Source organism: Rhinopithecus bieti, unplaced genomic scaffold, assembly GCF_001698545.2.
Source record: "Rhinopithecus bieti isolate Rb0 unplaced genomic scaffold, ASM169854v2 scaffold_41274, whole genome shotgun sequence".
Classification (NCBI taxonomy): Eukaryota; Metazoa; Chordata; class Mammalia; order Primates; family Cercopithecidae; genus Rhinopithecus; species Rhinopithecus bieti.
The window spans coordinates 316134-340167 of NW_016816882.1; the positions used below are offsets into that span (position 1 = coordinate 316134).

The 24034-nt window shown below is 43.9% G+C and overlaps 1 protein-coding gene across 10 annotated transcripts in view; it reads left to right on the forward strand.

Moving 5' to 3' along the window:
• The window catches only part of PKP4 (plakophilin 4), a 236480-nt gene extending 214949 nt beyond the window's left edge, over positions 1–21531 (forward strand). For 7 of the 10 annotated variants that reach the window (XM_017855440.1, XM_017855442.1, XM_017855441.1 and 4 more), the window contains 10 exons: positions 1379–1496; positions 2932–3123; positions 3307–3480; positions 6494–6644; positions 9760–9955; positions 13729–13813; positions 13935–14052; positions 16808–16936; positions 18664–18737; positions 20533–21531. In XM_017855440.1, coding sequence (XP_017710929.1) covers positions 1379–1496; positions 2932–3123; positions 3307–3480; positions 6494–6644; positions 9760–9955; positions 13729–13813; positions 13935–14052; positions 16808–16936; positions 18664–18737; positions 20533–20781 — 1486 coding nt within the window. In that variant the 3' untranslated portion in view covers positions 20782–21531. The remainder of the gene's footprint in view (positions 1–1378; positions 1497–2931; positions 3124–3306; positions 3481–6493; positions 6645–9759; positions 9956–13728; positions 13814–13934; positions 14053–16807; positions 16937–18663; positions 18738–20532) is intronic. The other 3 variants (XM_017855445.1, XM_017855446.1, XM_017855447.1) reach the window with 2 other exon arrangements.
• The last annotated feature ends 2503 nt before the right edge of the window (positions 21532–24034 follow it).

Sequence of the window (24034 nt, forward strand, 5' to 3'; positions counted from 1 at the left end):
CATCAGGCTGTTGCAGAGATCCAGGCAAACAGTGAGAGTGGCCTAGACCCAGGTGCTGGGGTGAGGTAGGCAGATTTGGGTTATTTTGTGGAGGAAAAGCTGACAATGCTTACTAATAGATTGAGTATTAGGAGCGAGGAAAGGGGGGAAATAAGGATATACCTAGATCTTTGGCTGGATCAGCTGCAAGCACAGAAGTGCTATTGATGGGGGGAAGGGAGAAGAATGCTTGGAAGGGTGAGCAGGTGAGCAGCTCAGAGTTTTGACAATGTCCAGTTTGAGAAGTCTAATTAGCTATCTACGTGCCAGTGTCAAGAAAGCAATTGGAGGAAAGAATCCGCAATTCTAGAGAGCAGTCAGGGCCATGGGTCCATAGGTTGTATTAAAGCCAAGGAGCAGAAGGCAGCACCTCGGAGAGTGCTAAGATGAAGACAAGACAGGACCTGGGGCGCTCCCATGGGCAGATGAGTCTGAGATGCGCGAGATGAGAGAGAAGCCGGGTGGGGTCCCAGAAGCCAGTGGAGAAAAAGAAGGTGGTGCGGAGAGGCAGGGCAGATGAGAGCCACCGTTCCACCGCCCCCTCATCTAGTCGCAGTTTTGCAAATTCTCAATCTGCATAATTTTACAGGTAGCCTAGAACCATTGTTAATAGGACATAAAATAGATCCTTATTTGGTATCAATTTATGAAGGCAAATTGATATAAAAAAATGTAGACACAAAACTGTTTTCTGGGTGTTTTATAATTGAAAAGATGAGAAAAGTTTTAGCATAAGCAAATATCTATATTTAACTTGAAATGTTTATAATACAAGAAATTATATGTTTCCTCTGTTCATCCAAGAAACATTTAATGACCACCTACTTACTGCACACAAAATATTATAATAGGCCCGGGAGACTGCAAGAAGCTTCTGGCCTAACGAGGGAGGTGAAGCATGTCTAGAAGTAGCAACCACCATGACTGAGAGCAGGCCGCCTTCCAGGAAGCAGGCACTTTTCTGATTGTTTTCTATGTAGCAACTCACTTCTTCTTCACAACAACCCTGTGAGATAGTTACTGTTATTTTCCTCCTTTCACATATGAAGAAGCTCAGGAGAATAGGCCCCTAAAGAATTACATGAGGGAGTTAGAAAGTGACACATCATGAGGGAGATACAGTCCAAATGTGCAGGTTCCCTTCCATGTGTGGATAATGAGGAGCCAGCCACCATTGTGAGCTTCAGGGATGTTACTATGCAAGCCCTCAGTGCCGCCTCAGACCTCTAAGTGGCTGCCACCTGTTGTCTGCTCTCTCAGATCCTTAAGGTAAGTCCACGTGGCTGATGAGTGCATGCATGATTCATCTCAGCAGCTCCTCCTGTCTCCACCCCTTTAGGAACCTCAGCTCCGCGGGGGAAGAAGCTCGGAAGCAAATGCGGTCCTGCGAGGGGCTGGTAGACTCGCTGTTGTATGTGATCCACACGTGTGTGAACACATCTGATTATGACAGCAAGGTCAGTGCTGGCCTGGCTGCAGGAAGGCGTGGTGGCAGGCTACCATGGTGCTTGGTGCCACTATTTGCATGCCATTGGTTCTTTCTGACCTGTAGAGCCTGTCCTCCTCAGGAGGCCACTCTCCAGATCAAAGGGCAAGTCTCTAAAATTACAGGAGCAAGGACGTGGCAACTTAAGAAAATATCCTGAGAACTGTGAGAACAGAGTGGCTGGTGTGATAAAGGCTTTCTCTCTGGTTCTCCTAGGCTCATTCTCAGGGTGGTGCCCATGCTGCTATTTCCTCCAATTCTGCATCCCCACTAGAATCAGAGCCATCAGTACCTGAGTATCTATTGAATAAAAGTTCCTGGTTGAGGCACTGTAATCCCCCCAAACTCTCTGCCCTCTTGGCTGCAGTGCAGTCCACAGTCCCCACCCCCAGCACTAAGTGTTGCTGCACCTCTCTACACCCACTCCTGCTGCTGCCCTGTGGTTGGTCTGTCCCCAGCATGAGCCCCTTACCCTCTCCCTCCTGTGTCCGAGTGCAGGGCGTTCTGCTCATCATTTGTCAGCTGTGACGACCATCCAGGATCTTCCTGGGGACCGAGGAAAGGGGGAAGTACAGGAAAGAGAGACTGAAAGTGTCAGGACTTCCAAAGCGGGCTAGATACTTGGTGTCAGGATGGACTGGACTAGGAGAGGCCTTTGGAAGGTGTTGGATTGTAAGGGTGAGCCTGAGAGGGAAAAGGATGATAAGTGCCTGGGAAAAGAGAGAGGAGTACAAGGGAACACTTTTTATTTGAGTCTCATTGAACCAGGAGATCTGCAGATGAAATTGAGAGGAGTAAGCAAGTTGGAAAGGGAAGCTTGCTAGATAGGCAAATGCTGAACTTGGTTTTAGACACTCAGTTAAATGACAGTTGGCCTCCCAATCAGAGGTGTGATACAGTCTTTTAGGGAACAAAAGACCATGCACAGAAGGCAAATGTCAACAGGGAAAGACACCTCTGAACATGGCTCCAAAGGAGGGTGGAGTCGGGAGATTGAGAAGGAGGCAGACATGGAACTTGGGGATATGGTTGTCCCCAGGGAGGGAGTTGGGGCATCTGTTGTCATGCCAAGGATCTGCAGTAGTGAGAAGTGAGGCTCAGGCGTCTTGGGTGCAGCCTGCACGGCAGCAGCCCTGAAGAGAAACACTGGGCCGGAGCCTCATGCATTTCAGTCGGCATAAAGTCAGATCCTCAGCAGGACTGAGAAGGGCTCTGCATCCCGTCATCTGGGTATTCCACAAACACTCTAGAATCAAAATTCCCTCTTCAGATTGTTTCAAGTTCCCAAAAATAAAAAGTAGTTCTTTCATATTTCCCATTTATTTCCTGTCTGTAGTGTTCAGTACAGAAGTGTTTTGCTCTGATGTGCCGAGTTGTTTTTAATTATACGCCATGCTGGGTTTCAGACAGTGGAGAACTGCGTGTGCACCCTGAGGAACCTGTCCTATCGGCTAGAGCTGGAGGTGCCCCAGGCCCGGTTACTGGGACTGAACGAATTGGATGACTTACTAGGAAAAGAGTCTCCCAGCAAAGACTCCGAGCCAAGCTGCTGGGGGAAGAAGAAGAAAAAGAAAAAGAGGACTCCGCAGGAAGATCAAGTTAGCATTTTATCTGATATGAGACTCTCAAGTTTCATTTTTCTGGGAGTGAGGAATCACATATTTGGCAAGAAAATAAATTGTCTGCATAGCTATAGCTGAGTCCCGCAAAGGTGAATGTTTTCAAGTATTGAAGATCATGTTCATTCTGCCTCCATTTAACGTGTGCTATTTGTCTTTCAGTGGGATGGAGTTGGTCCTATCCCAGGATTGTCGAAGTCCCCCAAAGGGGTTGAGATGCTGTGGCACCCATCGGTGGTAAAACCATATCTGACTCTTCTAGCAGAAAGTTCCAACCCAGCCACCTTGGAAGGCTCTGCCGGGTCTCTCCAGAACCTCTCTGCTGGCAACTGGAAGGTAGGATGACTTCCGCGTATCTACACTTCTTTCCATCTTTGCAAATTAACTTGAAATGTTATATGTATATGTTCTGCCTCAGATCAGCCCTGATGATGAAATGGTCACAGTTACTTAGTTTGTCTGTGAAGAGGGTAAAGGGAAAAAAGGGAGACAAGCAGTTGCTTTGGGGATCCAAAGATAAATACAAGTCCCTCACTGTGAGAAACAGAAGGCTAGTGAGAAAAATAGATGGTGCCAGCACAGTGTTCTACACTGTGTGTAGCCACAGGATGTGTGTGTTGTGGGGTCCTGAAAGAAGACATCTAACCCAGCCACACAAGTAAGGGAAGGTCAGGAAAAGAGCACAGTGAGGACATGGAGGAGATTTCCTGAAGCGGATGCCGCCCAGCAGAATCTCTAAGGATGAATGAAAGTAAGCCAGTAGAGGCTGAGGCTGCAGTGTAGAGGGAGCCATCCAGGTAACAGGGACAACAGGAGGAAAGTCTCGCGGTGCAGAGAAGACAGTGTGGGCCAGGACTACTGGCTGCCCTCTGGGGCCCAGTGTGGAGCCAGGCATCATGGATAGGCCTGAAGGCCAAATTTCAGGAGCTGAGTCCTAACCTGCACACAGGAGGGGCTACTGAAAGAGTCTGGGCAAATGAGTGACAGAGACAGGCTAATGTCATCACTGCTCACCCACTTACATGGCAGTGCAAAAGGTGGATTCAAGGAAGGGAGAGTTAGAAGCAGGGATTGCATTTGGGAGCCAGTGCAGCAGTACAAACAGGTGAGAGATCTTGAGTGACAGAACAGAACACAGGTTGGGCAGTGCTGTGGGGAGGGATAGAGGACCTCACTCTGTTCCTCTCAGGTAGTTACAGACATGCCTGTGTCTAAGGTTTCTGCATCTCTTTGCAGGTATATGACTATGAAAACTGAAGACAGTTTCCTCTTGTTACCACTGTAAGCGAGTTCTCAGAACTTTCTAAATGTCCCCCAGCAACTTCCCAGACAGTCCTTGTCTGAGACATTTTCAACCTCTAGAAATTTCCTGACAGGTGTATTTTGTAGAGTTATTACAATGCTTGCTTTTGGCCACTTATCCCACCTTAACCTCCCAAAATGAGAATCTTTTGGTGATGGTGTTTTCAAGATAGTGAAAAGAATTGATAAACCTAGGTATGGTTTGTTTCAGGCAAGTGGCCGCTATGTTGAATATAGACCGATAACTATGGTCTAGTGCTAAGCCAGTGTGGTGATTTTGTTGTGGCTCCTGAAGTGCCAGTGACTCCATGTGTAAATGCTGGCTCTGAATCCAGGCAACTCTGCTTACCGTCTGGCAGCCTAGAGGCTCTGCCCACAGTTTCCACCTCCCTAAAATAAAGCGAATATTAATACCTGCCTTATAAGGTGGTTGTGAGGATTTAGTGAGATACTCCCAGCACATAGGTATTTATAAACATTTATGTTGTAGAACAGCCTTCTCCTTCAGCCTCTATGACCAGAGGATCATTTGATGATACTTAAAAAGACAATAATTGAAATCGGTGTGATTTGAGTTGTTTCGAAGTTCGTGTCTGGGATCATTTAGTGAGATAGATGGCAAGCTCATTTAAAATATAAACATTGTATCTAAGCAATTTCAATAGTGAGTTAAAATATTGGACCTTCACTAAGAAAATGAGATAATCGTGGCCACAAGTGTTATCGAGTAAGAAGCTATTTCGGGAGGAGCAATAGCTGTAGTTCTCCAGAAGGGAGATGGGCTGGGCTGGGCTGGGCTGGGCTGGGCTGGGCTGGGCTGGTAGGTCTCCAAGTGAGACAGAAGGAGATGGTTCTGTTGTTGCAGGTTTCAGAGAGAGAAGTTCATAAAACTGCCTGAGTGCTTTGCCCAGTAACAAGTCATGTACTTCATTTCCCCCCTGTAGACTTCTTTTGATTTGAAAAATAGGAGTATGCATTTCATATGCAGAATATAAATAGGATCTTTGAAATGCATCTTTCCCTCTTATTTGTATTATTAAAATAATCTATTCTGTTGGTATTCAAGAAAATGGATGGTCAATCACATATTTTAATGTTCAAAATAATACAAAGGCCTGGTAGATCTCTGTCCTCATGTCTTGGTCACAGTAGGAAAGTAGATGTTTTGTGAGCAGCATCTTTCAATTACCCTAAAATTTGAAAGATGATTTGCATTGGTTGAAAAAGTCAGTTAAAGCTCAAAGCTGAAAACAAGATTAAAGAACCGTTCAGGATTAAAGAACCGTTTTCTAATGTTACTCTTTTTGGTTGTTTCACTGATGAGTTAGCGCTCATTTCCATTTTATAAGATACACAAACTGACTCACTATATAGAGTTTCTTCATAGTCACAGAAAATTTCTTGACTATGGATTTTAAAAAACAGCATCAGCAGCTAACTAATCTTGAGTGAGAATGCATTTTGCACACAAATATACTTACTTTTTCACCAGGCTGTATGAATTATGATGCTGGATGTTTCTGGAGAATTCTCTTTCTTCTGAGGCAAGGGATTTTTCCAACCAATCTCTTTGACAGGTTACTGAACTCTAAATATTGTTGCAGGGAATGGAGAAAAAAAACTGACTTGATGGAGACAGGTTCTCCTTTCATGTGTGCTGATGGGTTACTGTCTCTGCCATCCTATTTATAGCCTCTGGGCTTGGCAGGGGACCAACTGCAAAGAAAACACACGATCCTTCCTTAATCATGTTTATGTATCTGAGATAGAAAGTAATCACTGCCTTCTCTTTTCTGCACAAAAATATCTGGCAGATGGTGGTTTCAGATTTTCAGGCTTTGGGATTTCTTTTTAAATCAGTCATTCCAGCCTATCTTTCTCCCCAACTTTGGTTTTCTGTTCACTGACACCACAGATTTGATCTTCAATTGGAAAGAAACCATTTAATCTATTAATTCATCTTTTGGAAACACCTTTTTTAGGTGACAGTAACATATGAGAGTGGAACTCTGTTTTATATTACTTCTTGCCTTATTTTTCTCACTAGTTTGCAGCATACATCCGGGCGGCCGTCCGAAAAGAAAAGGGGCTCCCCATCCTTGTGGAGCTTCTGAGAATGGATAATGATAGAGTTGTTTCTTCCGTGGCAACCGCCTTGAGGAATATGGCACTCGATGTTCGCAACAAGGAGCTCATAGGTATGTTCTGGTGACAAGATGAGCTGTAAATGTGAGAGCAGCTACAAAACTCGTGAAGCTCTTCTTTTGATTAATAAATATATGGCTTCTAAAATCATTAACAGCTGAGCCCTAGTCTCCAGTTTCTTGGCATATTTGAGTACTCCTGCTTTGTGACCATTCTTTTTCAGCAGGAGTCAAGCTCATTAATTAATCATTGATTAGGGAAGGTAAATTTTCAGAAAGGCCAGCAATTTTAGTTGTACCTTACAACAGTAGTAGAGTTAGTGTCTCTCATTTCTAAGAGTTCCCTATATTCTGAGCAACAAAAAATCTTAATTCTCCCTTTCCAAATTTTGGACTGATATCTGCTAATTCACCAACACTACCATACTCTAAATAAAAAATCACATGAACGTTTTGTAGCTTTCCCCTCTCACATCGGTATAAATGTTGATCCTAGAGAAGAACCACTGTCCCAGCATCATTTCCACCCAGGGCAGGGGCAGGACTAGGGTGAGCTAAGCAAGGCCCCAAGGCCACAACATTTTAGAAGGCCTTTACTCTCAGGTTTGTAAAGGTAGGGTTGGCACATGCACAAACCAAACAGTGAGGACTTCTGTAAGCTCTGCATCCCAGGCAGCTTGCTTGCCTCTGAGACATTGCCACATCTTAGGCAGGATGCAGGCTAAAGAAGAGATCAGGGACGCCCCCCCCCCCGCATAAACCTGAGCTTCATTCCTAGGATCTGCTGCTCACTGGCCATGCAACCTGAGGTGTCCTGTATAACCCCCTCCAGGCTCCATTATTCTCTCTAGATTGGAAAGGAAAGGAAACTCCTCGTCTCTGAAGGGGAGCTGTTGATGCCTGCTGTCCTAACTGTGGGTTTGCTGTAAAGAGGAAATTAGAGAACTCCATGCCAAGTCCTACAGCTGGTGACAGGTCAGGGGAGAAGGAGGGGAAATGGGACAAGATCTTATGTGGATTCATCTGAATCTATAGTAAACTTAAAATACACCTGCCATGAGAGAAGGAGAGAGAAACAAGGGTGATGACGTTTACCATAAAGAGTTGCTGTAAGGATTAAACGTGATGACTTACAATGGAAGCCCTTGACACAGTGCCTGACAGAATTGCTATTTTGAATTGTTGCCCAGATTAACCTGCTCTTAACACACCATTCCTTTAAGCCAAATCATCCCCCTCTGGAAAGGAAAGGAAGTTCCTCCACACCCTGTTCATGGTCCAGCTCGCGCCCAATTCTTGTAGATGTGCCATATCTCTCAGTTCCCACACTTCCTTGAAGAAATCCTTCAAGTCCCTAAAGAGAGATATTCTTTAAAGTTATTTTTCTTATGTCTATATTGTTTGGATTTCTTATAAGAAGCATATATAATTTGGACATTCTTAATGCTAAAATATACATGCTTGACACGTGTATCCTGTGGCCTGTCATATTTCACAACGCAAAGACACAGGTAGACAGGAGGCCTTGAGCTGGTACTGTGAAGTGCTAAGACCTTTGGCAAGAGGAATGTGTGTTCCAAGTCTTGGCTTCCTCCCAGTGCATTTCTGTGTTTTCTGTGAATAACCCTTTTTAACTTCCACTGGCCTATCTCTCCAGTGATGAGCGTTTTTTTACCTGGCTGAAGCACTCTTGAATTATTCTATAAATCCGGTTTTTTTTTGTTTGTTTGTTTCCCTATTCCTGTCTTCCTGTGAGATCTGTACCCCTCCTGGATTCAGTATTTAGCTCTAATTTACCCAGCACTTCAGTTCCTAAGAACCTTCCCCTTCTCTGACCTCTTCCCTCTTTTTTCACATTCATCATCAGCACTAGCAAAGGACTTTCTTTTCAGAGCCATTTTTCACAAAGAAGCAAAGTTTTGTCACTTCATAAAAGTTACTACATACTTAACTGAGTGGGACCCACCCTGCTGTCTGGAGCTGCAAGTTCTGAGGGGACCACCAGGCTCACTCACTCATAGGCAGAGCGAGCTGCCTCAGCCTAACCCCCAGGAGTGCAATTTAAAGTTATGCCTTGGCAAAATGACGAATTACATGTCATGGGCCTTTTGGTCATTCATGAGTATTCAAAATCACCAGGGCTAACTTATCATCTGCTCTGTAAACCACATTTATCTTGTGGCCTTACAGTGTCAGCACTGTTTTCCACTCTTCCTAACAGTGTTTGCTGTGAGCAAGCCAGAGCCTTCCCTCCAACGTGCTGTACATTGCACAGCATGTAGTTGAGACCTGTCTTCTGCTTACCATTGTATATAAACAGCCTTTATAAAAACCCCATTTCACACCCACTCAATTATTAGCATGGGGGAAACTAAGAAAATGTTTACTTGCACTTTAGTTCATTTCTTTTGTTTGTAGTGCACTTACAGTTTGTCAGTTGGTAATCTCTTTTTGGAGAGGAATAAGAAAAACTCAGTATCTATAAAGAAATACCTCAATAACTGTGAGACTCCCCTCACCTTGTCTTAGCAAGAATTTCATTATCATCGCATTACTCCTGGGAGATAACATACCTATAATTTTCATAGCAGAACTTTTACTTGTGTCATCTTTTAAAGAAACTAACATGTTGCCACCGTTGTCATATCAGCTGCTGTACACAGAAATGTGTAACTGTACCCAGTTCACACATTAAGATCCAGAAAGATCTAATGGAAAGTATTGTTTGACAGCCTGACTTGGTCCAGATTCAAAGGTAAGTTTTAAAAAGCTTTAAGAGGAAATTGAGGTATTTGTGATACATAGGAATTCCCTTAAGGATAAAATTTACTATTATAATTCCTTCATTACTCAATGTTACTGAAAATACTTGAACGAAAACAACTTGATTTGTCTACCCAGTTTTACGCATTAATTTACATTTGCTTTCAGCAGTTGACTGTAATGTTTTATAAATGAATCATTTCTGCAAGTGACGTTGCAATAAATGTTAGCTTTCCCCTTATAATGACATTTGTCCTTTTCTTCTGTGCTATGGGTTTTGATATATTCCCCTGTTATTGTCTCTTTGGGGGTTTTATTTTTAAGAGATTGCATACCACCAGAATCTGAACAACAATAACCAAAGCCTAGTATCTGGAAGTAGAATTTACCCTTTTGCCTTTGGCAGGTAAATACGCCATGCGAGACCTGGTCAACCGGCTCCCCGGCGGCAACGGCCCCAGTGTCTTGTCTGATGAGACCATGGCAGCCATCTGCTGTGCTCTGCACGAGGTCACCAGCAAAAACATGGAGAACGCGAAAGCCCTGGCCGACTCAGGAGGCATAGAGAAGCTGGTGAACATAACCAAAGGCAGGGGCGACAGGCAAGTCTGCAGCAAGGAGGTGCAAGTAGGGCTCTTATTCCTGAGGTTATGCTGTGATGAGACCTTTGTTTGAGGATACCTTTCCTATTGGAAAGGATTTATTTTTGCATTTCTTACATGCTGATAAGCTAAGCAGTCTCCAGCACTTACAACCTGCTGTGCCGGGAGAAGTGTTTTCTGTTATGGGGCCTTTTTTTGGTTTTCACTTTGTTGTAACACCCTCACTCCTACATTGGTATTTGTCTCTGTCTTAGTCTGTTTGTTCTGCTACAACAAAATGTTGTGAACTGAGTGGCTTATAAACCACAGAATTTTTTTTCTCACAGTTCTAGAGGCTGGGAAATCCAAGATCAGGGCACCAGCAGATTCGGTGTCTGGTGAGGGCCCCAGTTCTGGTTCATAGATGGTGCCTTTCAGCTGTCCTTGCATGGTAGAAGGAGGGAGAGGTCTCAGGCCTGTTTCTATAAGGGTGCCAATGCCATTCATGAGGGTTCTCCCCTTATGATCTAATCACCTCTCAGAGGCCCCACCTCCTAATACCATCACCTTGGGGGTTGGATTTTCAACATACGAACTTTGGAAGGGACACAGACTTTCAGACCGTAGCAGTCCCTAAAGCCACAACTGGTCGCGCCAACTCCTGGAAGAATTGGAAATGCCAGGATGCGGAAAATCTAGGGGGCACCATTTCCCTCGTGCCCTTGTCTCTGCTCCAGGCCTGAGTGCCTGTTCTGCAAGAACGTCTTCTTGAATCCCCAGTTCTGGAGCTGAGTTTTCTGCCACTTACCCAGAAAGTATTAAAATTACTGCTCTGCAGCAGGGCTGCTGTGTGGCCTCAGGATGTGCCCCAGGCTTGGATGGCACATTTCCCTTTGCTTCTGCATGACACCTCACTGATGAAGCAGGAGGGAAGGACTAGAGAATCAGTGGTAAAAATTGAAGGCCGTTTGTCATGGAGCTGTAGCAGTGACTGTAAGTTTGCCTTAGTATCAGATCAGAGAAATGTTAGTAGGATGCCTGGTGCCATCTCAGAACAGCAGGACAGCGACCTCCCTGAGCCATAGTAGCTTGGCAGCCCTCTCCGCCAACCTCTCTGCTTTGCTCTCTCCATAGTGCTGATTTCCCCTTGCTGTGGAAGTTATGTCTTCCTCTTGTACCTGACTCTTCCATAGCAGGGATTTTTATTTTGGTTCACTGCTATGTCCTTAGCATCTAGAATAAACCTGGCCTGTTCATAATAGGTGTTCGGTGAATATTTATTAATTGGCCAAATGACAGTGTTGGAACTCACGTTACATCTCATCTAATCTTTAGTTTATACTTTTGAAGGAGTTTCTAAAATATAAGAATAATCTCAAACCATATTCTCATCTGCCAGAAACCACACCTATCAGCAGTAATGATATTTCCTTTCAGTCCTTTTTTTAAATGTGTATTTTTCTATTTCATTAGTAATAAATGGTTATAGGGGGTGGAGAGGGCTGGGAAGGGGAGTGAGTGAAACCATAATCACTTATGCTCTTAAAATGTTGCTGGACAGCCTACACTTGTGAGCAGCATAAGAAGAGGCTGAGATGCTGAGCTAGTGCCAGAACCTTTGCATATTAAGAAAATTGCTACCCAGTCTAATCTGTTTTTCAAAACCAGAGATTCAGAAAGTTTTGGACCAAATCAAATTGTCTCCTAGCTCCACACACTTAACTTTTCTCCTGATTCTTTCACAAGTACTTAGTGCCTGCCTGCTGTGTGCCAGACGCTGTTCTCTATGCTGGGCTTGCAGCAGCAGGAAGTTCGCACGACAGCCCCACCCGAGGTAGCTTACGTTCCATGGGCAAGATAGACGCAGACGAGGTGCCAAACGAGCAGAAACGCGTGGAGCATGGTGGGTGGTGCTGAGGGGCAGGACACATAATGATGTCAGGGCAGGTGATGGGCCGTGCTGGGGAGAGGGATGCTAATCAAGGAAGGCCTTGCAGAGATAGTGTCTTCTGAGCACAGAGCTGGAGGAGGCGGGGAAGGAACAGTGCAGCTCCCTGGGGAAAGAGCATTTCAGTTAGAGGGGGACATCAAATGAGAGAGCCCTGAGAAGCTAGAGGACCTCGTGTGCTTGAGGAACAGAAGGAAGCCAGTGGGGCTGGAGCAGAGCCAGTGAGGGTTATAGGAGGCCCATCCCAGCATGGTGATCTGACGGCCTTAGCCAAGGCAGGGCACCACATCCCCTCTACACTTACCCATGAAGCTACTGATTTAGAGCAGCGGCTCCCAAGGTGAAATACAACGACTCAGGATGAGGACTGCAACTTGACTTTCTGATGTAGCAATATGGAGGTCCTATGTTTAAGAGAAGACGGGATGGTAGAAATTAGAGATATAAGTATATAACTGTTTCAAGGAGTTTTGCTGCAAAGGAGAGCAAAGAAACTTCCTTGCTTTTGTCATGGGTCAGGTTTCTGCTCATGGAATTTGTGTCTGAAAATATGTAGCCTGTTATTGTCAAGGCATGTCCTGGGCACGGTCCTGCCTGGTCAAGTGTTTCAGCTGTCATCCTCCCAGGCAGCTGTGGAATCTGCCTTTTGAGCCTTCATCCCGCTGCCTAGCACTTAAAGACAGACGGGTGAACAAAGCAGCAACAGCAGGGCCCAGCTGAGAACAGGTGGCTATGCGGGGCAAGTGCCCTGCTCCCCCAAATCTGTCTTCCAGAGGCTGTCTTGGGTGCCTGAAATTTCATCTGTTTCTTTATTTGGGGTATTTAGCTATTTCTTGTTCCATAGTCCAATTTGGAAATAAAAAGGTTGGAAAGGCTTTGAATGGGTTGGCTGTACCTGGCTCTGCTCACCTAAACCCTCAGAATCATTAGCAACCCACGTTCTGTTGTTAGGGGCTGAGGAAGTAGCTCACCGCCTGCTCCCCTCCTTCGTCCTCCTCCACTTCATGAGAGTTTAATTGGGAAGATAAGGAGTAGAAGAGAAAACCAGATTTTAGATCTGGTATATACATTTGAAGTCAAACTGTCAATGGAGTCTTAAGACAGAAGTGTTCAGTTGACCTTAGGGCTAACTCCCCAAGCACTGGTCCATGAGTACCACCCCAATATAGAGATCTGAGGGCCTTAGCCGAGGCAGGAAGTCCCCTTTTCACTTACTGGTGAGGCCACTGACTTATAGCAGCGGCTCCCAAGGTGAATCCAGTGACTCATGGTCGGCAATGCTTAAACAGAGCACCAGCATTTGCAAAATGCCCTCAGAGAGGAGAAATCATATCTGTGACCATGTTTTCCAAATTCAACATTAAAACACCCATTTTTTACTTAGAGATATGAATGATAAAGCAATGGAGGTATTTAGATGAAGGCTTAATAAAGAAGGAGGGATAAAACATATTCACTTGGGAGGGTCCCCAGACACTCAGAATGTAGAGTCATGGTTGCATGAATCCCAAAGCTCCAGTGAGATCAGTGGCCCTCAGTGAAGATGTGGAGGGAGGTTGGGATTGACACCTACAGAGATCCTCAACTCAGGTTTGTCCAAGCCATAGCTGCTCCACAGAGCTCACTGCCTGATGGCCTCACTTCAGTTCTTGCCACCTCTGGCCAGTCCCGAACCTGATCAACTCCCAGGCACACCTGGTCCCTTTGTGGTGTGTCCTGCAGTAGCCTCCGTCCCTGTGACCCTGAGAATGATGGCCTCTTGGCCACTGATTTTCATCCTGCACCCCTCCGAGTGGGGCTGAGGCTGTGCCACCCACATTCATTAACATCCTTGCTCTCTCCCTAGATCATCTCTGAAAGTGGTGAAGGCAGCAGCCCAGGTCTTGAATACATTATGGCAATATCGGGACCTCCGGAGCATTTATAAAAAGGTAACCTACAAGAATAGCTCTGGCGTAATTAGCATTCATCAAAGCACACACTCATGATCATTTATTGTAATGAAATGTCATTATTCATTTTGAGAGGTTTCTTTTTCTCTTAACTCTGCAGGATGGGTGGAATCAGAACCATTTTATTACACCTGTGTCGACTTTGGAGCGAGACCGATTCAAATCACATCCCTCCTTGTCTACCACCAACCAACAGATGTCACCCATCATTCAGTCAGGTCAGTGGGAAATGCCACTCCTTTGCGAGAGCCTTTGTGTGACAGAACATTGTTTCCCGGCCAGAGAAGATCAAACATAAGCTGGTTAAGCCTGTCATCTCCAACGCTACCCATGCAGCAGAGAACCTTCTGTAGGAATCACACACCATTATAAACCACAAGCCCACTTTCTTCCTTCCTTTTTAAAAGTTTATACCAGTTTACATCAGCAAGAGCACCCCAGGCCCTGCCCTCAAGTCTGCCTCACTAAGTGTGAGAAGGGGCCCTGAAATCTGCAGTTGACAGACTGGACAGGGGAGCAGGGTGCCCAAGAGTAGAGGGCCACACTTCGAGACACACTGGGTTATGCCTGAAAGTGGCTGCCGTAACTTTTTACGTATGCTAGCTGGCCGTAAGGTTGGAATCTCCTCCAAAGTGAATTTTTTTAAGTTTTCTTAGTGAAACCTTTTAGAAGCAGGGTCCTTTAACAGAGGACCTTTAAGGTCTTCAGATCCGCAACCTTGAAGAGCTGTCTGCTTTCCAGTTAAACCTTCTTCCTCTGCAGACCCCCAGCATCTGCTGCTAATGGAAGTAGGCCTTACGGGTGGGTCTGTGGGAATTCCTTTTGATTTTTAAGTTGGGAATCCTGGCAACCATACTACCTACTTCTTTGTAATGTTTAACTTCGTGAAAGAATGTTTTGAGATTCAGACTAAATTTTTTTACATGTAAGGGCAGATTATTACTGCCAAGCCAATCAGTCCTGTAAATCTAATTCTTTCCAAAATGAGAAAGGAAAAGTAATAAGTATCTTATTTTTATTTCGCTTTAAATCACCCATTCTGACTTTAAAATATTACCTATTTTATTCAGCAGTGTTACTGCTGGCAGTCTTATTTCTCGTGTGGACAAATGTGGCCAAAAAGACTAATATACATGGCCGGTGGTTCTTGCCACATAATTGGATGTCCCCACTTGAACTAGAATTTTTTTTAATTATCTGTGCTTGTTGTATATGGTATTTATCTTAGTTTTTAAATTATGGGTTGCTTTCTTGAAATAAACCTACATGTCTGGTTTTTAACATCCTTGCTAAGCTCCCCGCATAGCCTGAAACTGCTTTCTTTTAGAAAAATGTTCAGAACCTTTTAGGGTCTTGGGAACAGAGGTGCCAGGGAAATAAAGAGGTGTGGCTGCATAACGAAACGCACATAGACAAGCAAAGGATAATTTTAGATCAGTGCGAGCTTGTCCAGTCTGCAGCCCAGGGGTTGTATGCGTCCCGGGATGGCTTTGAATGCGGCCCAACACAAATTTGTAAATTTTCTTAAAACATTATGAGATTTTTTTGTGATTTTTTTTTTTTTTAGTTCCTCAGTTATTGTTAACGTTAGTGTATTTTATGTGCGTCCCAAGATAATTATTACTCTTCAGTGTGGCCCAAGGAAGCCAAAAGATTGCACACCCCTGGTCTCATTAGCACATAGTTACTGAATAGTGACCTTGTTTTCAGGACCCCTTAAATATACATGCTGGACAGTGTTGACTAGCCCCACTCAAATTCCTAGGTGCCTGTTGGGATTCTCATCAGTGGTAGGGAATATTCCACTTCTGTTCTCCAGTTATTCCAAGGGCTGATCATGCATCCCTTCACACTAGTGTGGGATCTGCTTCTGGGCATGTCTGATGCCTGGCTGATGTCATTGGAGGCAGGCGGGTATGCTTTCTGTCCTACTACCTTCTGGAAAGTAAGCAAGGTGAGCAGCACGTATACATTGTCCATACATGCTTACATGTTTAACACTGAGCAATCCTATGTCAGCGAGGTGACTTTTTAGGAAAAGTATTTCATTATCAGTCTTCCTCTGAAAGTGTCGATTTGTACAAAACCACTGGTGTCAAGGTTTGGGGTGCTGTTGCTTTCGAGTGTATCAAGTGAATAAGTGGCCGCTATTATTTGAAATTAACTTTAAGGGAAGCAAGATGATTCTTTTTTAATAAGAAAAAGAAAAAAATATGTGAAATGTTTCTCTTTTCCTTCTGTGCCAGAGTGTCCAAAAAGAGTCCTAAGGATAGATATGGTATTATTAGATGTTGACTGAAGCTGGGGTAAAAAAATCCTCTGGGCCTTTCTGAGGTCAGGACTTAGCACCATGTGCATTTCCTGATGAGCCAGGCTTACTGGGTTTAAATTGTTTCCTTGATAACCATAAAAAGAATTATAAATTTTATAGACTAGGTGCTCTTATTCAAACACATTTAGAGATGTAGATATTTTTAAAATAATTAGAAATCAAAACATGCCATAAAACTTCTGTTGACTGAAGAGCTATACTTAAAGGATAATAGGTAGGTATTTTGCAAGCAATTGAACTGAGATTATAAAATAACAGGTATAACTCTTCCATGGCTAGTAAGTTATGATCACTCACTCAGTTTCAAAGGCCTAATTAAGACGTTGAGACACACTGGTGGGGAAACCTGCATGATCTCTACACTGTGCCTCTTTAGCCGGGCGGCTTGCCCTCCAGCTTGAGAGTGAGCCTCGATGCTGACTTTGCTGCGTTGTGCAGTGGCAGGCCTGCGTGCAGGTCACACTTGCAGTACTTGAGTCTAGCTGCTCTTCAACTCCCAGCACCTCTGAGATATTTTCAGCACCAGCTGTGTGTCATTTCTAGTTACTGACCTTTGTGTTTCTGGAGAGGATTTTCCACAGATACTGATGCTGATTTCTCTTTCTTCCCCTCTTTCTCTCCTCCTTTGCCTCTCCCTTCAGTCGGCAGCACCTCTTCCTCACCAGCACTGTTAGGAATCAGAGACCCTCGCTCTGAATACGATAGGACCCAGCCACCTATGCAGTATTACAATAGCCAAGGGGATGCCACACATAAAGGCCTGTACCCTGGTAAGACGCCAGTTGGGTGTGTGATACAGTCTCTTGAAAAGCCGCATTTGCAGGCACTCAGCCAGTGGCCTGGGAAGTAGCCTGTGCTTGTATTGAGACGGTCCCCCAGCAGCAAACCATGTTCCAGTCATTCCCTTTCCTACTTTGGGGATTGTTGCCTTTTCTGCTTGTTTAAAGTGAAACAAGCATGTACTTGTATGTATGTATGTATGTATGTATGTATGTATGTAGCTGTACGGTGGCCACAAATAAAAAGAGGGCTGTATCCAAATGAATCATTTCTGCCTGCTCACTGGCACAGTCCCTTTGCTCCGTCCCCTCCTGCCTTGAGCAGTCTCTGTGTTTTCCACATGCATCAGAACCCTCAGCCCGGTGTCGCTTTGCAGGGGCTACGTCTTCTAGACAGGCTCATCTCTTAACTTCAAACCAGAGAATGGAGATCAGTTTCATTTACATTTTCATGGAGAAGAGTTTGAATAAATAGCAAAAGGTATAATGTGATTCTTCTCAAAGTGATTATTTTTTAAGAATAACAAAAATAATGTTACATAGTGTTAATATTTTTATATCCTATTCAGAAAGCTGTGCATACAATTTATTTAAAGGATACCAGCCCAAAGGGTTACTAAGATTTCATACTCTTCCCATTCTCAACTGTCCAGCAGATTATAACTACTTTAGATGTTCCAAATAAGTCAGTGTAAGCTACCCCACAAAAAGTACTCTTTTCTCAAACCTGTCTATTAAAAATAAATAAAAGCTAGTGGCAGCTTAGCTCCTGCTGGGGGAGCAGTCTCCGTTGTACTGTTGTCTTTGAAATTGTGATTTCACAGGACTATTTACTAATCGACTGTTGTTACTATGGCAATTAATAGCTCAGAAAATTGCAGATGCTACATTTCAGCACCAAGCTCTGTGCAAAAGGAAATGCACATACCAGCTGAAGTGCATGGTTGCTTCCGACTTGCAGCAGCCTGCCTTATCTTACAGATCGCCTCTTTAGCATGCATGCCCTTCTGTATCTTCTTCGCTTGCTTCAATAAACTAATTTGCCTCAAGTACGTTTCATTTTCCTCATTAAAAAAATAAAAATCTTTGCTAGCCTTAACAATAATGGAAGGGTAACATCATCAGGAGTCTACTATGGACTTTTGAAGACAATTATCCCATTATTACCAAGTTCCTTTTGTATTAAAACATACTTAAATATAGCAGGCACAAGACTGTGCCTCCGTTGTTGTCCAACTGCTGCTCCTTCCTTGACCTGAGATTTTGAATCCCAGTTGTTTGGAAGGCATGGGGCTTGTTCGAATATTGTGTTTTGCTTCTCTCTGACCCACTGCTGTAGCTCAGAGCCCTGGAAAAAGGATGTTCCGCAGCTCAGGATCCTGTGCTGCTGTCCAAAGCCAGCCGGAGAAACCTTCCCACGTATGAGCAGAGCTTGAGCAGGAACCTTTGCGCATGGGCTCTGCACTGGCATTGCTTTTGGGGAAACACATGTGGCCTGTTTTTGCCATGGTTTTGCTATTAGCCGCCCCCAGCCCTGAGTTAAGCAGCAGCCAGGCCAGATCCAGACCCTGAGCTGCTACCTCTCCCAGCCTGCACTGGCACTGGGGAAGGCAGGCCCTGTCGGGGACAGCACTAGCCCTAGTGCAGGGGAGACCGCTCAGCCTAATGGACCAGAGTAATAAGCACTAGTTTTAATTTCATAAAATATTTTCTTACAGGCTCCAGCAAACCTTCACCAATTTACATCAGTTCCTATTCCTCACCAGCAAGAGAACAAAATAGACGGCTACAGGTGAATTTGCAATATCATTTTTACAGAAGGCCGATTAGCAGTTAACACAGTAAGGGGTCCACGTTGGTTGACTTCCCGGAGCTGGGCCAACATGGCAGGGTCCTAGATGCTTTCCCTGGGGATCTTCACTCCTTGGAAACTCATCCGTGGTTTAAGCAAAGCACTTCCACGGTAGCCTCACGTTCTTAAGTATCCACATCGCTACTGCTGAGACCACCATGCCACTGATGGGGACAGCCAAGAAGTCTTTAGTTCATGTCCTTTGCCCAGCAGTGTCCTTTTCCCACTCTTTTTCTGTTAAGCTCTAAAATCTCTTCCAGCCTCTGGGTGAGGGAAGGTTGGTAAGCACACTTTATGCCCTCATCACATTGTTCTCTTTTGTGTGTACCTCATTCTCCATCTCACCCCTCTCTGTCCAGGCTCCACAATTTAAAAACACTGAATCCATGGCCAGGTCTGTTTGTGTCAGTGGTCAAAGTGGACTCAGCCCCTGCCGGAATGGACCTCACTGTGGGAGAGTGGGACTGGCGGTTATAACACATCCAGGCTTTGCTTTCATGAAGGGCCTGCAGTCAGTCTCAGGTCCTTCCCGGTGCCATGGTGAACCTGGACCATCTGGTCGCTCCTCTTCCCTTTCAATAACACAGAGCAGCTGGAGTTTCCTAAAACAAGACTATATCCTGTCCTTCAGATAAGAATGTGTTCTAAGACCTCTCCTTATCATCATCTTTTCTCTGTAGATGGAAGAAAAAGAATTTTCCAAGTTATTCATAATTTATGCTATAGTTTTTTAGTCAGGAAAAATAGACCAGAAACATAACTCTGGCTTGAAAAGAGAATTTAGCTCTGAAATCCTTATAATGTTAGAATGCATTGAGTTCCAGGACATAACATTGATTCCTGTGTGGTAAATTTGTTACATCTTACTAAGTAGGGGGATTTGGGCATGATCAAGAAGGTAGACATAATAACCATCACAATTTGAAGAAATTAACATGAGGTCAAAGCTAAGACCGAACAAAAGGAAATGGAGAGCAATGTGCCCTTTGTGGGTGCCTACCTGTGCCTGGCCTTGCCCACTTACAGATGGACTTAGCCCTAGCTTGGGGAAGCCTTTTCCTCTAGAACCGTATTTGCTCACATGTCTCTCCTAATTTTACTATTCTTCTGCCTTGAGATTGCTTATTCCTTTAATATTAGACTTACAGCAGAATTTCCAAAGTGTGACTGTCGTTCACCTAGCCACATACATCTTTTAAAGTGGAGCGATGGACTCCATCTTCATATTCGAAGTAAATGTTTTAAAAGATGGTTCAGTAATTATGCAATTATCCAAGGCCCAGAAACCCAATCTTCGACTAAATTAGTGATGTGCTAGTAATTCCCCTGTGTCAAAGCAAATGTCAAGACCATCGTCTCATTCGGCATGCCCAGGTAATGGGTCCCTCCACAGCTGAGCACACAGCAGGGCCTCCAGTAAGGAGGGGAGGCCACTGGAACCAAGTGCCCAGAGATCTCAGGATCTCCTGAGGCACCTACTTCTCTAGAGGTCTTAGGACAGGAAACTCAGCAGCCTGCCAGAGAGTGCAGCTTAAAATCCTTAGAGTCCAATAGTAAACAAACACACAGTGTGTGCCAGAAGCAGCTTTTAACCTTAAGCTGCAAATATTGAATATTGCTTTAAAAATATGAAGCAGGAAGCCCACATTTTGAAGCAGGAAGCCCACATTCATTTTCCTGACACGTCTTTTTAAAAAATTGCTTTTATTTATTTGCCTTTTCATTTTGTCAACAGCATCAACAGCTGTATTATAGTCAAGATGACTCCAACAGAAAGAACTTTGATGCATACAGATTGTATTTGCAGTCTCCTCATAGCTATGAAGACCCTTATTTTGATGACCGAGTTCACTTTCCAGCTTCTACTGATTACTCAACACAGTACGGACTGAAATCGACCACAAATTATGTAGACTTTTATTCCACTAAACGACCTTCTTATAGAGCAGAACAGTACCCAGGGTCCCCGGACTCATGGGTGTAGCACCAAGATGCCCGACAGTGGAACTCTTTCTTTCTAACCTTGTTTGGATTGAGGTGAAAAGTCATCTTGCTGATTTGATGATTGAAATGTGAAAGTGAAGTGGAAGGAATGAGTGAAGTGCGTTTTTTTTTTTTTCTTTTTTGAGGAATTATCAGGGAAGTGAGGAAATGTTTGGGAGAGGACTTTCTAAGCTGTATTTAGTTGTTAGATCTAATTACTTATAGATTCTGTAGTCTGGTGAAGGTGTGGGTGACGTGATGAGAGGTTTGAGAAATGGGTGAAATGAAATGGGGGATGTGTAGGTCAAATCAAATTAAAGATTTTTTTAATGTGAATAAAGTTATGTTCTGATAGTTTGTACAGAAAAAATAAAATGGATGCCCATGTTTTATTGCTATTACTAAATGTCAAGATTGTATGCTATTATGTCTTGTAAATTTCTTTGTTGGTGTAAATATGGAAATGCCACATTGGTTAAGTGCCATCATTTGTAATGCAGTGTGTCACTTGAGAAGAGATTTGAAGAAACTGACAACTTCAAAAACAAATGGGAAGCCCAAGGAACTGTGAGCAATTAAAAACAAACCGCGACACCCTTTGTCCCCACCACGCGTAGTGTACTTTGGAAGCACAACGTCCAGGCTGGTACCACAGCGCCATGCTCATTCCTCGCCTCGTTCATAGGACACTTCACTGCCATTTTCTATGCACATAAAAGAAAAATAAATGTGGAAATTTCATCCTTGGAAATGTGTTCTCTATTCTTTTTAAGTTTTCTGTATGTATATGGAAAAGCAGATTTAATAAACACAAATCTAACTGCATGTTGGAAACAGCCTAAACATATCCAACTATTTTGGACTTTTCCTAGTTTTATATATACTTTGTAAGATGGACCACACCAAAGAATTAAGCTATAAACTTTCTTCCTCTGACTATCTAGGTATTTTTATTTCTTGGAATCTATTTTAAATCTAGTACACTTTACAGTTTTATCATATTTTTCTCAGACCCATGTGTACATATCATCGCTCTTCACCTAAGACAAGTTATATCTGGCAGCCTGGCCATAACTAAATTGATACTTTCTTAGGCATCGTTTTTAAGACCTCAGTAACTTCATAATAATAGTGGTTGGGCATTTATTTCGTTGGCACCAATATAATAAAATAAATTCTAAATTATGATCTTGTTGAGTAATTCCATGAGACAGTAATTCCTGGATTAGGAATGGGGCAGGGGAAAGAAGCCCCACAGATAGGGTAGGCAGAGGTCCCCATAGCACCACACAGGATTACTTGGGAGCTTTTCTCCATCTGTGGAGACAATGAGGGACACCAGGCCCAAAATCTGAGGCCTTCTCAGGTCTTGCAGTTTCCACCCTTCAGCCCTAGCTCCTGGATCTTTGTGTAAATATGGAAATGCCACACTGGTTAAGTGCCATTGTGGAAAACTAGGAATTAATTTACCTATAGCTGTACTAGGAAAACTAGGAACTAACCCCCATGGCAAGTCAAACCCAGAAGTGTTGTCTTAGCTCAGTATACCCTGCAAGTGTGATACAAATCACAGATTAAAACATTTTTGCTTACATTTGTGAGTATATGGAAAGAAACCCAAGAGAAAGCTATGTTTTGTTGCCGAATGGACAGCAGCCCAAGATTAGCATCCAAAGTGAAATGGAAATACCAGTGCGAGCATGAAGGTTCCTAAGGTCTACAAGCTGGGAGTCTTTCTGGGCGCCTTCTGAAGAACACCGAGCCAGCTGCGGAGTTGACTGCCCAGCTACTGAGCGCTGGCTGCCTCACACCTGGCGGAGCTCAGGAGACAGCCCTTGTTAGACGACAGAGGTCACCAGATGTTCCTGAGGAACTGGCATCAGGACTTGTGGGATGTAACCACTTCACTTTCCAATCACTGACTTCTCTGAACCTGGTATCTTCAAATCTGGGTTGAGGCCGAAGGCTGTCAGTTGGGGAATCAGGAAAACAAGGGAATCGGAGCCAGCCCAAGCCGATTGACAATAACTTTCTTTTAGTGACCGCATTACTTTGGAGTAATGCTGTAACAGGCAGCATTTCAAAAACGGATCCAAATTTGGATTGAAAATAACTCACCTAGGTCTCCAATCAGACCTAACACAGCCAGAAAGAGGCCTGTGCACGGGGACTGGGCAGAAGATCTAATGCCATTTAAGACTCCTCCCTTGAGACCAGAGAAAAGAAATCGCAGACACAGCCTGAATGATACAAAAGTGCGTCATTGAGGGAAAAACCAAGCCTACTATTCCTTCAAGGTGTGGGAATAAACAAGCTTTGCTAAAACAAAGTTGACTTTTTATTGCTGTCTTTACATCACTAAGTAGCATATAGAATTCAGCCCACTTCCACCCTGTCCCAGAGGGTCAGGGCTGAACTGAGCCAATGTCAGTGAGCTAAACAAGGGTTTCCTTACCCTGATTGCACATTAAGAGTCACCCGGACCCCACCCTGACCAATCAAAACCACAGAGGTGGAGTCCAGGCATCAATATTCTTGAAAAGCTCCTTGAGTGATTGCAGCATGCAGTCAGCTGAGAGCCACTTGGTACTCCCCATTCTCCCTCCATCCCTTGCTGTTGCACGACCTGAAAATTTAGTAGCTGGGGTTTAGGGTGCGGAGTCTGCCTAGAAGTGAGGGTAAGATTTGGAGTGTTATCACTGAGATCTTAAACTTGGAAAGTCGATGTGAAGTTTTTCTTTTTGCCAGAGTATGTCTTTTGCCTGTGTACACTTGTTTAAGGTTATGTCCTTTGAAGTCCATGAGTATCAGAAGTGATGACCACACAGTCCCGTAACTGTTCCAATCATTAATCCCTGGCCAGTGTTTGGTTGTCCACCTGATGCTGCTTCTTGCACTGAAATCCCAACAGTTCACTTTATTGACTGCTCACTATGTACTGAGAGTACCATATACATTATCATCCAGCCCTCACAGCACGTGTGACATCTGTACTGATACCCCATTTCACATATCCTGAAGCAAACTTGGAAGAGTAACTTGCTGAAGATCATATAGCCATTAAGGGGCCATTAGCGTTACACTCTATCTTAACCACAATGCCAGTGGTTTTCATATTTAATAATTTGAGTTTCAACTGAACTTCTTTCTACGAAGTGTTTTTCATCATTGCTTTAAATTTGCCAAAGGACTCTATTGCTACTCTAAAGTAGAAAACCATCACTTGCTATAAATTGTGGGCAAGTGATGGTTTT